This window comes from Vipera berus (genome assembly GCF_964194415.1).
Source record: "Vipera berus genome assembly, chromosome: 3".
Taxonomy (NCBI): Eukaryota; Metazoa; Chordata; class Lepidosauria; order Squamata; family Viperidae; genus Vipera; species Vipera berus.
The window spans coordinates 181,109,916-181,124,125 of record NC_138204.1 but is presented as its reverse complement, the minus strand read 5'-3'; the positions used below and the strand labels follow the sequence as shown (position 1 = coordinate 181,124,125).

At 39.1% G+C, this 14,210-nt stretch overlaps 1 protein-coding gene across 1 annotated transcript; it reads right to left on the bottom strand.

Annotated features, from left to right (window-relative positions):
* Positions 1-1,221: 1,221 nt before the first annotated feature.
* Positions 1,222-3,477, bottom strand: RRS1 (ribosome biogenesis regulator 1 homolog). The gene has a single exon (XM_081322475.1). The coding sequence runs from the start codon at positions 3,413-3,415 to the stop codon at positions 2,339-2,341; it is 1,077 nt and encodes a 358-aa protein (XP_081178601.1). The 5' UTR covers positions 3,416-3,477; the 3' UTR covers positions 1,222-2,338.
* Between the last annotated feature and the right edge of the window lie 10,733 nt (positions 3,478-14,210).

The following is a 14,210-nucleotide window of genomic DNA, read 5'->3' as shown; positions in this document are numbered from 1 at the left end:
TGAGCGCTTTACAGTACCACGACACTATTAAACCACAAACTAGCCAGCCATATATAAACAGTTTTCTTATCTCAGCCTGATGGCTTAGCTTATGGTTCATTGTGCTGCGTGACCACAGCAAAATTGGATTGCATAAACCATGGTTAAGCATTGGTATGAATGCTGTTAACAAAATCTTGTGTTCTTTGGAGGTATAGGCTGCTTCTTAGCTCATGCAAAAAAAATTTGTGCCTATACATAGAAGGGGTTGATTTACACGTGGGGGTATTATAGGGCCAGGACTGCTAATTGTCTAGCCCCTTATTTGGAATGTGTAGTTTTTAGCATCTCTACACTTGGCTTTTGGCATTGCATAGAATGCCTTAGAAAATGTTTGAAATATTAAGGCTTTCATATTTTGATGTCCTATTTTTGGCATTCTGTAGATTTCCTAGATCAGGGGTAGGCAACCTTGGCTCTTTTATGACTCGTGAACTTCAACTCCCAGAATTCCTGAGCCAGCTGTCCTAGACATTCTGTACAATGCCTAATTTCACACATAGACAGTAACATATATATAAAAGGTGGGACTAAAAAAATTTAATTTCTTTAAAAATAGCATATACCATTCTTAATTCCATACAACCAACACTTTTTCATACAATGTATTGTTCTAATAAAATTAGGTCCCACCGTCCAAGGAAAGTTGCATATAAAACGGCATATTATGTTCAGAGACAATCTGTGTCATTTGTTTAAATACGGGTGTTTAAATGTACAACCAATTTGATTCATGTTTAATGAGAAACATAATGTCAATAAAGTGGTACAATTAGAATTGATCACTTTGTAGATTTATTTTTTTAAAAAAATGAATCTTTAGGCTCTGGTCACCAAAAGCCTCAAGATTAATTTGCAAGATGTGATTTTTAAAGCTCAAAGAATATTTTATTTCAAAATATAAAAGTGGGTATGAATAGTTTAAATATCTGTATTTGTTACCTCATGTTTCACTTGAATTCTCACTTGTGCAAGTAGTGCATGAGCTGCAGGTGTGCTTGACTACTCACATAAATGGAGATGCATGCGCCAAAGCTTGCTTGCCACTTGCATGGAACTATCTTTTCTCCCTCCCCCCCCATGCTAGAGCATTAACTAGAATTTCTTACCACACACACACACCTATATCTAATTTGTTTTAAAATAGAATTAAGTCTAATCTTTAATTGTAGATTACGGTAATATAGACACGGGCCTTCTGTTGTTCCTTTCTGTGATATACTAAGCCAGATATGCCAAACTCGCAATGTCACATGACGTTGCGCAACGTATCGGGACTGTTTTGCCATTGACGGCAATGGGGTGGGCGTGGCTTCTGCATGACGCATCCGGCCTCTAGGCCGGCAGTTTGACATTCCTGTACTAGGCCCTATTATACATTTAGTCCATCTTTTAAAAACATATAAAAAAGTTATGCTCACCTTTCCCAACCATTGACTCCATCTAACAATTGTTTTTAATGGATTTTATTTTCCTGTAAATTACTTCGGCATTTTTAACATATAAAGCATATATGTTTTTAATAAAGTTGGGCTTGTTGGGAAGAGGTTACCATTGTGATGATTAAATTTAAGATTTTATGACTCCTTGCTCCTAAGGGCAGCAGAAAAACAACTTACATAAGAAAACCATAGTTTTTTTTTTAAAAAATGTCTTCAATCTTGCTGTAGTGCGCAAGTACATACACATACCCTGATACAGAATCTAGTTTTTTTGAAATCAGGATTCATAGTGTCAAAAATGATGAAAATGGTATTTTGATGAGACAAATTTGATATTTTGTATGCATTGAGTTACCATAAACACAATATTCTAGTCATTTGCCTTCATCCTGGCTGACAATGGATATACTGTAATTCAGATACATGCAAAAGAAATACAGAAAAATAACACTGCAACTCATCTCCTGAGAGGTATCCATTCTCATTTAAAAGAAACAAGGCATATTAAGACTTTATTATAAACAAAACAAATCCTTCTACTTCAACTCCTTTAAAGTCTTATTCTTTGAAGTCATTCCAATTCATAGTAAAGGCATTGTCTGAACTGTACATCTACTATCACGTTTCTTCAAGCGAGTACTCATTCAAAGGTAACTTTATATACTGTTTTTATTGCTAATGTCTTTATACATTCTTTAGTCAGGTCCCACAAAGTTCTTTTGGGGTTAAAGGCCAATGTTAAGCTAGAATAATATTTTAACTTAGCAAATCCACACTGTATTGCAGCCTTATGTAAAATAAACTGCTTCAGACAGCTATTTAGCTGGGATAGCAATGTAACCCCAGGCAGTGAAAGTTCATTTTCTTTTCCTTTTGCTGTTGATGCTTCCAGATCCCCCCTGATTCCCTCTGCGTCCAGCTCCTCCGCTCCTCTTGCTCCTGGCGTTTCCAGACCTCTGCTGCTGTCGCCGACCTCTCTTGCCCCGCTGGTCGCGCTTTTTGCCTTTGCCTCTGGCAGCTTCGGTTTCCTCTTCGCGGAGCTGCTTGTTGACCGCACGGGTCAGGTCCAGGAGCGGCTTCTTGCTACTCAGGCTGCGGGCTAACTCCAGATGCCTCTTCTTCTCCCCTTCAAGGTCTCCCAGCAGCGGCTGGAAGCTACGCTTCTTTCCGCGGGCTGTGTTAGTCTGCGCGACGGCGGGCTCCTTGGGAAGGCGAGGCTGAAAGCGGCCGCGGGAGGCGGTGGAGACGCGAGCGACAGCGGAGACGCGGCCCATCTCGGCCCGGTCTTGGTGGCCCGTCGGGTGCAGGTCGGCCGCGCCCCGGTGAGCGCGCGCCAGGTTCCGCAGGCGATTGAGCTCGTTGCGCGCCACCCGCTCCCGCTTCTCCTGGCGCCGCTTGGCGAACTGGTCCTCCATCGGGTCGGCCGAGTCTGGCACTTCCAAGAGCCAGTCGCGGGAGGGATCTCCGCCAGCTCGGCGGTAACCCCAGCGCCGCCGCCACTCTTTGGCGGCTTCGTCCCAGACCAACGTGCCGCGCTTCTTGCGCGTCGGGCGAATGCCTTTGAGGCGAGCGAACTGCTCCCATTTTGTGAGCGGCCGAGGTTTGGGCAGCGGCTTTTCCCTGGGTAAGCGCGTTGAGGGTTCGGGCAGGCGGGCCACCACCGGCCCCGCGCCCCCATCCACCCGCTCTGACGGCAGCGCCCACAGTTGGCCCACCAGCAACTGAGTATTATCCCGGGCCAAAGCGCGCAGAAGGAACTCGCGCTCCGAGGTGACTCGCGCGAGGGCGCGCGGAGCCGGATTTTTATCCACCGCCAGTAAGTTACCCACGTCGAACTCCAACTCCAGCTCCTTATGCACCGCCACGCTGCGCTGGGTCTCCGCCTCGCGCTCTTCGGCGCGCGCCAGCAAGTCCTCCACGAGAAAGGTAGCCATACTCACGAGCGCTTCGCACGTGGCGAAAAGGCACTCTCCTTTTCCTTTTCCCACACCGGCTCCTAGAAAGGGTCCAGTAGACTACTTCCGGAGCGAAGCTACATAAGTTCCGGTTGTGTCTTCCGCGGGGTATTACAACTGTTGGAAGCCAGGGCTCCCGACTGACAATAGTTTCATTGAGTATGGGTGTATGGAATCCTGGGGGATGTAGTCCTCTGTTGCTAAGGAAGACAGCTAAAAGAAGGGCCTCTCGTTCTTTCAGTGGTTCTCGTAGTTCGAAATAATAACGAGGGATTAACTGTATGTTAGTTTCCCTGGTAATTTTTGAATAGAATGATAAAACCTAAAAAAGGGGGCTGAAAAGATTTATGGGTTCGTTTTGTAAAGTACATATTCACTATGCTGTGTTATATTAACAGCTTGCAGGATCTTTGGAGTTGTCTGAGCATATTACAGCAGACATGTCAAACCCAAGGCCCGGAGGCCAGATCCGGCCCATGAAGTGGGCCATCCAGCCATCCTGGAAACAGTGACGGAACAGCCTCCACTGCCTTGGCCCTGGCCCAGAGACCCTCCTCCTGCCAGAGACCCTCAGATCTGTCACACTCCTGCCTAGGCCCCCATAGAAAAGAGCCTTGGTGGAGCAGTGGGGTAATGCCTCCTTAAGTAACACCAGCTGCCTGCAATTAGTGCAGGTTCGCATCCCACCAGGCTCAAGGTTGACTCAGCCTTCCATCCTTCCAAGGTAGGTAAAATGAGGACCCAGATTGTTGGGGGCAATAAGCTGACTTTGTAATAATGCCGCTTGGGGGGGGGCGAAAGCCCTAATAAGCAGGCATATGCATAGAATGAAGGCTATTGCTGAGCACATTTGATTTGTGCTTAGATTGTAAGCCGCCCTGAGTCTTCGGAGAAGGGCAGGATATAAATGGGATTAAAATAAAAAAAATAATAAAATAAATAGGCACCCTTGATGCGAACGATGTAGAACTGGCCATGCCCACCCAGTAGGCCATATGCACTCTAGCCACGCCCACCCAGTAGGCCATGCCCACCCAGGCCACACCCACCCGCCCCCCTGAGGGCAACTGCAATGCTGATGCGGCCCTCAATGAAATTGAGTTTGACACCCCTGTAATACAGTTTTCAGGAATGTTGGAGTTTTGTTGCACCCTTAACATCTGTAATAGTATTGATAACGATGATACAGAAAGTTTCCTAGAACAGATGAAGAATGGTACATACATTTGAAGTAGAAAACACTCTCAGAACAATTTTGATCATCTTACAAATATAAGGCCCCACTGGCTTCATACCTCCAAAGCACCTGAAAGCAGGACAAGAAGCAATGGATGGAAACTAGTCAAGGAGAGAAGCAACCTAGAACTAAGGAGAAACTTCCTGACAGTTAGAACAATTAACCAGTGGAACAACCTTCCTCCAGAAGTGGTGAATGCTCCAACACTGGAAGTTTTTAAGAAGAGACTGGACAGCCATTTGCCTGAAATGGTATAGGGTTTCCTGCCTGAGCAGGGGGTTGGACTAGATGACCTCCAAGGTCCTTCCAACTACTACTACTTCTTCTTCTTCTTCTTCTTCTTCTTCTTCTTCTTCTTCTTCTTCTTCTTCTTCTTCTACTTCTACTTCTTCTTCTATTATTATTATTATTATTATTATTATTATTATTATTATTATTATTATTATTATTATTATTATCTAAGAAGATTATATCACTGTAATTTTAAAGGCTGGTAAGGATCCTGACCATTACATAAATTGATTATGTGCCATGAAGTTGTTTTCAATTCCTAATAACTACATAGGTTTTCTGTCCCTAACTTCTCCTTTCAAGTCTCCTAATGGTGTATTTAAATCTTGCATGTTTAGTTTTCCTACAAGAATATTAATCCTTCAGTTCATGCAATTACCTGATGGGACCAAGAGAAAGAGGCCTCTTTAGGCAATATTTTCAGAAACAAAGAGTGCCATTGATTAATGTTTCTTTTTCTTTGAAGTAAATAGAAGCAAGAATTTGGATTCTGATAACAGAAGCAAGAAAGTGGATTCTGATAAGAATCAGTTTAAAGCGACCAGATGCAAGAACTGCTCTAATAATTAAAAAACTCTAATAATTAAAAAACTCATAATAATGTAAAAAAAACCCCCACAGGTTGAGTTTTCTTCACTACTAATCAAAATGGAAAAAATAGAAAATAGAACTCAACAAGATTATTGTCTGTTTCCTCTAATTTGTAATATGTTTTTGGAACTTCTATCATGTCTCAAGAGACAAATTCATGGAATTTGGAGAATTTCTAACTGAATTTGAATTTAAGGTATTGGATACTAGAAGATGTTTTTCTCCAATAAATATAAAATCTTTATTTAAAATTTAGAAAGTACATTTATATGGTTGTATTCTGTGTAATAAATACATAAACTGGAGTAAGTAGTATTAGGTTAAAATTCTGACAACTCTTTAGATTTTGTATTTTGTCCAGAAGCCATACCCACAGAAAAGCCTCCAGATTAGTAGATAAGAACATTTGAAAACATTGTCCAGATGAAATATTTGAAACAGTTGTGTGTTTTTAACAACCCCCCCTCCAAATTTACAAAACTGAAAAAATAAATATGTCATAGATTTAAATACACTGTTTCAAGTGATCTTGCTGATATTTCTAGTATTTCATTCAGGCTTATTTTTGGAATAATACTGATAATTACCACAAGATGGTACTGTGCCTTGAAAACTCAAATTTTCTTTACAACAGAGTTGATATTTTGAACTTGAGTTAACTAAATTTTAAGAAGACTGAAGGATTCCTCTGGCCCAGGGGTAGGCAACCTTGGCTCTTTTATGAGTCGTGGACTTCAACTCCCAGAATTCCTGAGCCAGCATGGCTCAGCTTGGAAACCTCTCCCTTTCCACTCAACATGGCTGGCTCAGGAATTCTGGGAGTTGAAGTCCACAAGTCATAAAAAGAGCCAAGGTTGCCTACCCCTGCTCTGGCCAGATCAGCATAATGAGCAGTATGTAGTTGGTCTTTTGTGAAATGCCTACATGTATCCTCTTGGGACCAGCTTATGCATGTTTAAATTCAACTGTATTTAGCAAAATATTGAACTGGAATTGGAATGTTTGCCTTTATTTCATATTGGAAAACTGGTTCAAAATAATTTACAGTACTAATGTTAGTTTTTGTAAAGAGCCAGATTATGTAAGTCCTCCCTGTAAGCTGCAGGGTTACCTGCAGAATGCAAACACAAAGGAATGGAGGTGAAAAATGGAGTCAGGGCAACCTCTACCCTCTTATAGTCGTCCTCATTTGTTGCCTAGCATTATCGGCCTAAAATTAGAGCTATTCCCTCAAGTGAGTTATTTTACATTAGTACCTCTACTCCTTTCCCATTAAGCACTGAATAATCCCAGTCAATATGTATTGCTGAATTTTTTTGTAATTTTTCATGAATAAAGATTTAATGGATCAATTGTTCTTAAAGTCATTCACAATAATCCATATACAGTACAATCAAAGTGCCCCAAATTTAGTGCATAAATTACATGATTTTTTAAAGAAACAATGAATTAAATGCATTGCTATGGCAATTTTGATCTGGAATGCCACATACCTTCCCACTGTCGATAATATTAATTATAATAAGATTGTAGTAGATTTATTTGGAACCAATATCTTAGTTTTTTTATATTTCTATTTCTCTGGTACTTGCTAATCATGATTTGTGTGAACTAATCATGTAAAAGTAAGAATTGGTTCAGTATCTGAATTGTCCAGAGGAGAAAATACATTTTCCAAAGGAGAGAGGAAGAATCTGTTGTGTTATAAATCTATTCGCCACGTGTTTCTCATTGTCAACAGCTTAAAAGATGTATAGACTTCAATTCCTAGAATTCCCCAGCCAGCATACAATAGAGTCCTAATCTACCATTCTTAGGATTTGGGGGGATGATGAATTATATTTTCACAGAAGCAGAAGGCTATAGATGCTATATCAGTTTCAGGAGAAATAGAAACCGACCTTCTCTAGTGAAATTGGCCTAATGTATGGAATTATTTTATAATGGTATTCCTAGCATTCTTTCCTCTTCTAACCTGGCTTCAATGTTTATATCTGCTGCTTACTCAGGCATATCCACTATAATCTCTCTTCAGGCTGAAACCTAGAACTGTAATAAGCAAAACCACCTCAGAATTTGAGTAGCTTCAGAAAGAGATTCTGAGAAATAAATAAACCCAGCCCATGAACTATGCTTTAAATATGCTTGTAAAAATAGAAATTCTTGCTTATCTACTCGCCCACTCTCAAAAAGCTCATGACATAAGTATCATTGCAAACATGCATGTTTGGAAAAGCAGAAAAAAAGAGGCAGGGAAAAGTACTTCATAAAAACTTTTGACAGGATTAAAAGGCAAATGAGGACGAGGTCATCTCATAGAGCAAACAAATTGAATGATTACATTTCCTTCACTCCAAAGCTCTGCACAACATCCCTGACCAGTACATTTTTTCCCCTGATTACTAAAATAAGTATTGGGACCAAACACTGGATATTCAGAAGTTCTATTGACTTATTGATACTACTGTGTAATCTTTTTATTGGGGTGGGTGAAATCACAACTAAAAGTCAAGCAATTATATATATGAGAGATTGGTGTGAGCTGTGTGGTGTGGTTATTGTGGTAGTATCTGAATCCTCAACTTTTTGAGGTAGGATAAACTGCCAACCTCTGTTACTTAATTCTGCCACTTCTAGTTGATCTAGCAATTCCGATACTTCACCAAATCCAAATCAACTTTGTTCTACAAAGTATTTTTCAATATGGTCACTGAGGTATGCAGTATCTTTACTATGTTGACATTTGACATTAGGTGTTAGACATTGTAGGACTGGTTATAGCTAATTTTAGGTAGAGAAGCCCCATTTTGTTGACAAACCTTCATTTTGTTTTTAGATGTTTTCTCTTTGGCCGCTGCTTTTTGCTCATCCTTTTGCCCTAAAATTCTTGGAAAGCTATGTGATAGTCTTATCAAGGAACTCATACCAGGCCAACAATTCCTGTTGCAGATAAATTAGCTTGCTTTGAATATTTAATTACCAGCCTTATCATTTATAGACAGAAGCTGTAATATTTTAGTAATGAACCTATCTTCTGGGAGGGCCATCCTCTACCATGGATGTGAATACTTTGTTGTTGTTGCCTTTAAGTGCTAATAATCATGTACCTTTATTTTTCAAGAGTGTATAAAAGCTATGTTAATTTGTGTACTGGAGGCTTTGGATTTGTGATTTAGTCCTAAAAGCACATGAGTGTGCAGTATAAAATAAACAGGTTGCCATATTCAGCCTTGTGTGATAATTGGCTATTTTGCCAATTATCAGCATTTGGTTGGGTCAATTCATGGTTTGGCCAACAACATTAGGAGATAAAACAGTTCTAAAGCATAAAATTACTATGAAAAGTAGAAAAATATGGATATGCAAGGTGTTGGATATTTAGTAACATTAAGTATTGAAATCAGTCTTTTTTTGCAGCTGCCATTAGTAGTCATAAAGCAGTTAGGATCACCTTCTCTTGAGGTCAACAATTGTGCATTCTCTGTGTCTCCCTTGGCTTGTTGGAGTCTTCAAGGCCATTCAGTACCCACTTCTGAGAAACCCTATTGAGCACCTGTCATCATTCTTTACCCTATGTGAAAAAAAACTGAGATACCCTGTCTGTTATAGGTTGTTTGTGGTTCATCTCTTAGCATAGCAAAGCAATCTTGCAGAGCAAACTGCTCTGAATAAGCAGGCTGAGCAGTTCTCCCAGTTATTCCAATTCTTGACAGCAGTTGAATATAATTTCTGTCTCTTTACCCTTTCGGGGCAGTAGCAATACCGTTTTTTTTTTAATTTAAGGTGGTCTGAGGTATTCAGTGTGTATCTCAATAATACTGGATCATGGACATTCAAATTTTTGCATGTGGAATTAGTATCAGTGGCTATTAGCCTTGATGGCAACTGTTTTTGAAGCTGTCCACTGGAAGAATAACGGCCTTCCTTGTGCAATCGTTTGGCTACTGTGAGAACAGAATCCTACACTAGTTGGACTAGAGTACCAGTCCAGCAGAGCACCTTTTATATTCTTATTATGTTAGCTCATTCTGGACCTTGTTGTGCAAAATTGGAAAAACCTAACTAGGATAATTTCTATCACAGGATTCTAATAGCGTTCTGAAATTGGGTGGTGCTTATATATTTGCATCATTCAGGCTGTTCTCAGTCATGATTAACTCAGAAGAACAACGAAGAATTTGTGTGGCACTTTAGAAAGTAACAAATTTATTATGATATATTCTTTCCAGTGACTATATCAGCTGTATAGAAGAATAGGTCTTATGCATTTTGAAGCATGACTAAGAGACATCTTTGTGATGACTTGAAGTGATCTCTGATTGCCTAAGGAGGAGATATCACAGTTACTTTCAAGTCATATTATTGACTCATAATAATTGTATTATTTTAGAATGGAAGCTGAATGAAATGTCATGTTTCTGCAATGGAACACAATTCATGGAATATTTTCAACATTTTTACTACTGTATGTAATACAAACAACAACAGCAGAAGAAAAAAAAATCAGCATCTTTTCTTCACTTTGTTTAAATGTGAATACATATTTTTCCTACCCTGACTATTCTTTTTCTCAGTTTAATCATTTTAAGATTTTCTGACATGATTTCATAACATTTACATATTTATATGCATGATTCAACTGGTAGTAGTGCTGAATAGCTAAAGTATTAGATGAAAGCTGCAGGATTTTGTGGCTATGCATTTAGTGCTTATTGAAGGTGTTCAGGTTACAGGTAACTTTTCTGGTTTTGCTGGTTAAAAAATTAGAGATGTTTTACAGTATTCAGAAACAAAACATATGTTCTATATGCCACAAAGGAAGGAAAGTGGGGAGAGATGTAAAATAACTGGAAGTATATTTAGGTTTACAACAGTGACAATTGACACAGAGAAACTTAGACAGAGGAGGCTTTTATATTTCTTTTTTTTCTGTAGACAGCAGAGCTATTTACCATTAGGTAAATAAGATCAACAACAAGATCCTGGTTTCTTAAGCCTCTCTCTCAGACTCTCTTCCTCATTCCTGGGCAGGTGGTGGTGGAGGAGGAGTGCTTAGTCCTACTTCTTTCCTTTTCTTGGATCAAGGTAGCTGATCACCCTCTGTGTCTCCTTTGGGAGAAGAACCTCTCTGCTCAGTCTACCCCAAAGACTAGAATTTCGCCAAAGACAGCCTCTTTCCTGTCTTGTGAAAATTTTGTCACTTGGGGAATTTGCTTCTCTCCTTTCTCTTTCCAATTTGGGGTTAGATAAGCTGCATGTTCCCCAATAATTGAGGAGTGTCCCAGTCCCCCCGTGCGCGCGTGCACACTCACACACTCACACAGGGGAATGCTCTCTCTGACCCACAAGAACCCTGGCTAGCACCTTCCTCACAATACGCCTACACTTCAAGCCACAATTGAACTTCTCCCCTTTTTCTCTTTCACCATTTTCTGAATCACACCCCCACAATAGCAACCATATCAGGCCATTAAGTTTATTATTATTCCTGCATAATGTGAAAAAGAACAACAGCTCAAGAATTAGAATTGAAATTGCTTGTTTTCCTTTTAAAATTGCATAATCTGTTTTATATATAATTTTTATTAAAACTTTTAATAAACAAAAACCTAACCCAAAGTAACACAGTAAGGAATAAAAAAAAATAAATCAAAGAAAAAGCAAATAATGCAAAAAAAAAGTTGAAGAAAAATAGAAAAGAAAGAAAATATAAACTATATTGATGGGACATTAAAATCAAAACAAAAGCTGGAAAATCACGTTATCAACATGTCATGGTGGATACGCTTACAAATACAAAATAGATATGAAAAAGATATGAAACTATGGATTCTATAAGGAACGAACTATATTTGATAAGATATTAACTTCTGATGAGAAATTAATTAAGAAAATATAATTTTTTTGTTAATATTAGAGATGGAAAGTGAACAAACTAAAGAGACAATGATAAGGTGGGCGAAAAACTTTGGTTATAAATATAGAATTAGAAAAATGGCAAAAATTATGGGAGAGAAATTATAAATTGACAATGTCAACTGCGTATAAAGAAAATCTGTATAAAATGTTTTATAGATGGCACTTGCCTCCAGCAAGATTAGCAAAAATGTTTAAAAATGTATCAGATAAATGTTGGAAATGTAAACATAATTTAGGTATGTATTATCATATCTGGTGGACATGTGACAAAGTAAAGGCCTATTGGAAAAAAATACATGCTTGGTTAGAAAAAATATTAGGGGAACATGTAGTATTTAATCCTGAATTTTTTTAATTAGGTGTTGTTGTTGTTAGTTGCGAAGTCGTGTCCGACCCATCGCGACCCTATGGACAATGTTCCTCCAGGCCTTCCTGTCCTCTACCATCTTCTGGAGTCCATCTAGGCTCACGCCTGCTGCTTCAGTGACTCCATCCAGCCACCTCATTCTCTGTCGTCCCTTTCTTCTATTGCCCTCAATCTTTCCCAGCATTAGGCTCTTCTCCAGTGAGTCCTTCCTTCTCATTAGGTGGCCAAAGTATTTGAGTTTTAGCTTCAGGATCTGGCCTTCTAAAGAGCAGTCAGGGTTGATCTCCTCTAGGACTGACCGGTTTGATCGCCTTGCAGTCCAAGGAACTCGCAGGAGTCTTCTCCAGCACCATAGTTCAAAGGCTTCAATTCTTTGGCGCTCAGCCTTTCTTATGGTCCAGCTTTCACTGCCATACATTGCAACTGGGAAGACCATAGCCTTGACTATATGCACTTTTGTTGACAGGGTGATGTCTCTGCTTTTTAGTGTGCTGTCTAGATTTGCCATGGCTTTCCTCCCAAGGAGCAAGCGTCTTTTAATTTCTTGGCTACAGTCCCCATCTGCAGTGATCTTGGAGCCCAGGAAAATAGAATCTGTCACTACCTCCATTTCTTCCCCATCTATTTGCCAGGAATTGAGAGGGCCAGATGCCATGATCTTGGTTTTCTTAATGTTTAGTTTCAACCCAAGTTTTGCACTCTCCTTCTTCACCCGCAACAAGAGGCTCTTTAGTTCTTCTTCACTTTCTGCCATTAGAGTGGTATCATCTGCTTTTATTAGGTATAGTACCAGAAAAGATTAATAAGCAAAACTTATATTTGGCTTTACATATTATAACCGCAGCAAGAATAAGTTATGCGCAATGCTGGAAGAATGAATGAATACCTTCAGAAGAAGAAGTAATAAAAAAGATACTGGAATGCACGGAGATGGAAAACTAACATATGTATGTAGAGGGGGGAAAAACAAAAAAGAAAAGAAAATATAAAGTATTGGTTTCTGTTATTTAGTACAACAGTTAATATATAAGTGCAAATATATTTTGATCTCTCTCTCTCTCTAAAGTCCCAGAGATGCTTTTTCATGAGGCAACTGGACTTTCTTGTGGGGTTTTTTTGAAGACATTTTTTCTGAAGAAGCTTCTTGGATGAGAAATGAAATGTCTTCAACCCCCCCCCCAAAAAAAAGTCCAGTTGCCTTGTGAAAAAGCGTCTTTGGGACAACTAGGACCTGGATGACTGAGACTCTCCATAGACACTCTCTCTAAAGATGCATCACTTTTCTCTTCTTTCTATAAACTATCTTTTCGAACCATCAAAATCATAAATCACATTCACAAAGTTGTATATAATCTTTTAAGTAGTCCATTGAGTTGAGAAATTGTGAAAAAATGAGTTACTTATGGTAAAAAAGTATCATGGGTCCTTCAAATCCAGCTTTATTGCTAATATTCATGTAATTGGTACCGGTATAGAAAAGATTTTGTGTCTTTTGCTTTTACTTCTCAGTTCAGCCTACATTCCCAAGAGCCACCTGATTTTCTCATCTGATCTAAGCCAACCCTGAGTTTCTGAGTCCATTTAGAGTTTAGCTGGAGTTATCATACAAGTAGTCCTCAACTTACAGCCATCTATTTAGTGCCCATTCAAATGTAGAACAGCACTGAGAAAAGAGATTTACAACCAGTTTTCACATGACTTTTGCAGCATTCCATGGTCATGTGATCAAATTCAGGCATTTGGCAACCACCATGTATTTTTATCTCTTACAATGACCCAGGTTCATGTGAGTGTCACTTGTGATCTTGCCAGTTGGCTTCCAAGCAAAGTAAATGAGGGAAGCATTAATGATCACAGTGATTCATTTAACAACTGTGGCAGTTTTAAAAGGTCATAAATTTAGGTGCAACTCCCTTAACAACCACCTTGCTTACAAATAGAAATTCTTGTCCCAATTGTGGTCATAAGCCAAGGACTTACCTGCATGCTGAGAACTGTTATGATGCAAAGGTATTATAATTTATACTATGTCATTTGAATATGTAGTAACAGCTAAATATTCATAGCTATTTGCAGGTTGATATTCATGTTACAATATGCATTTTATAAAACAATGAGCAATGAGTTTTGTCCAACAGCTGATGGAACAACATCCACCAATAGAAAGGATTTTTTTCTTTCCTCCCTTCATCCTTCATTTTCCAAATTAGTTCAGGGAATTAAAGAAAGGAGAGCAAGTGGAAGTTCTATTGTATGAATGGAATGTTTTCCCCACAGAATGTTGGTTAATAGGCTTCTATCAATAAAAGATGGAACACTTTTTACTCAGGTACACTTCTCCCATGTTTCTTCACCCAAGTCACCTGGAT

Excerpts from the sequence above, each read along its gene's own strand:
- RRS1 (XM_081322475.1), bottom strand. The coding sequence starts at position 3,415 with ATGGCTACCTTTCTCGTGGAGGACTTGCTGGCGCGCGCCGAAGAGCGC.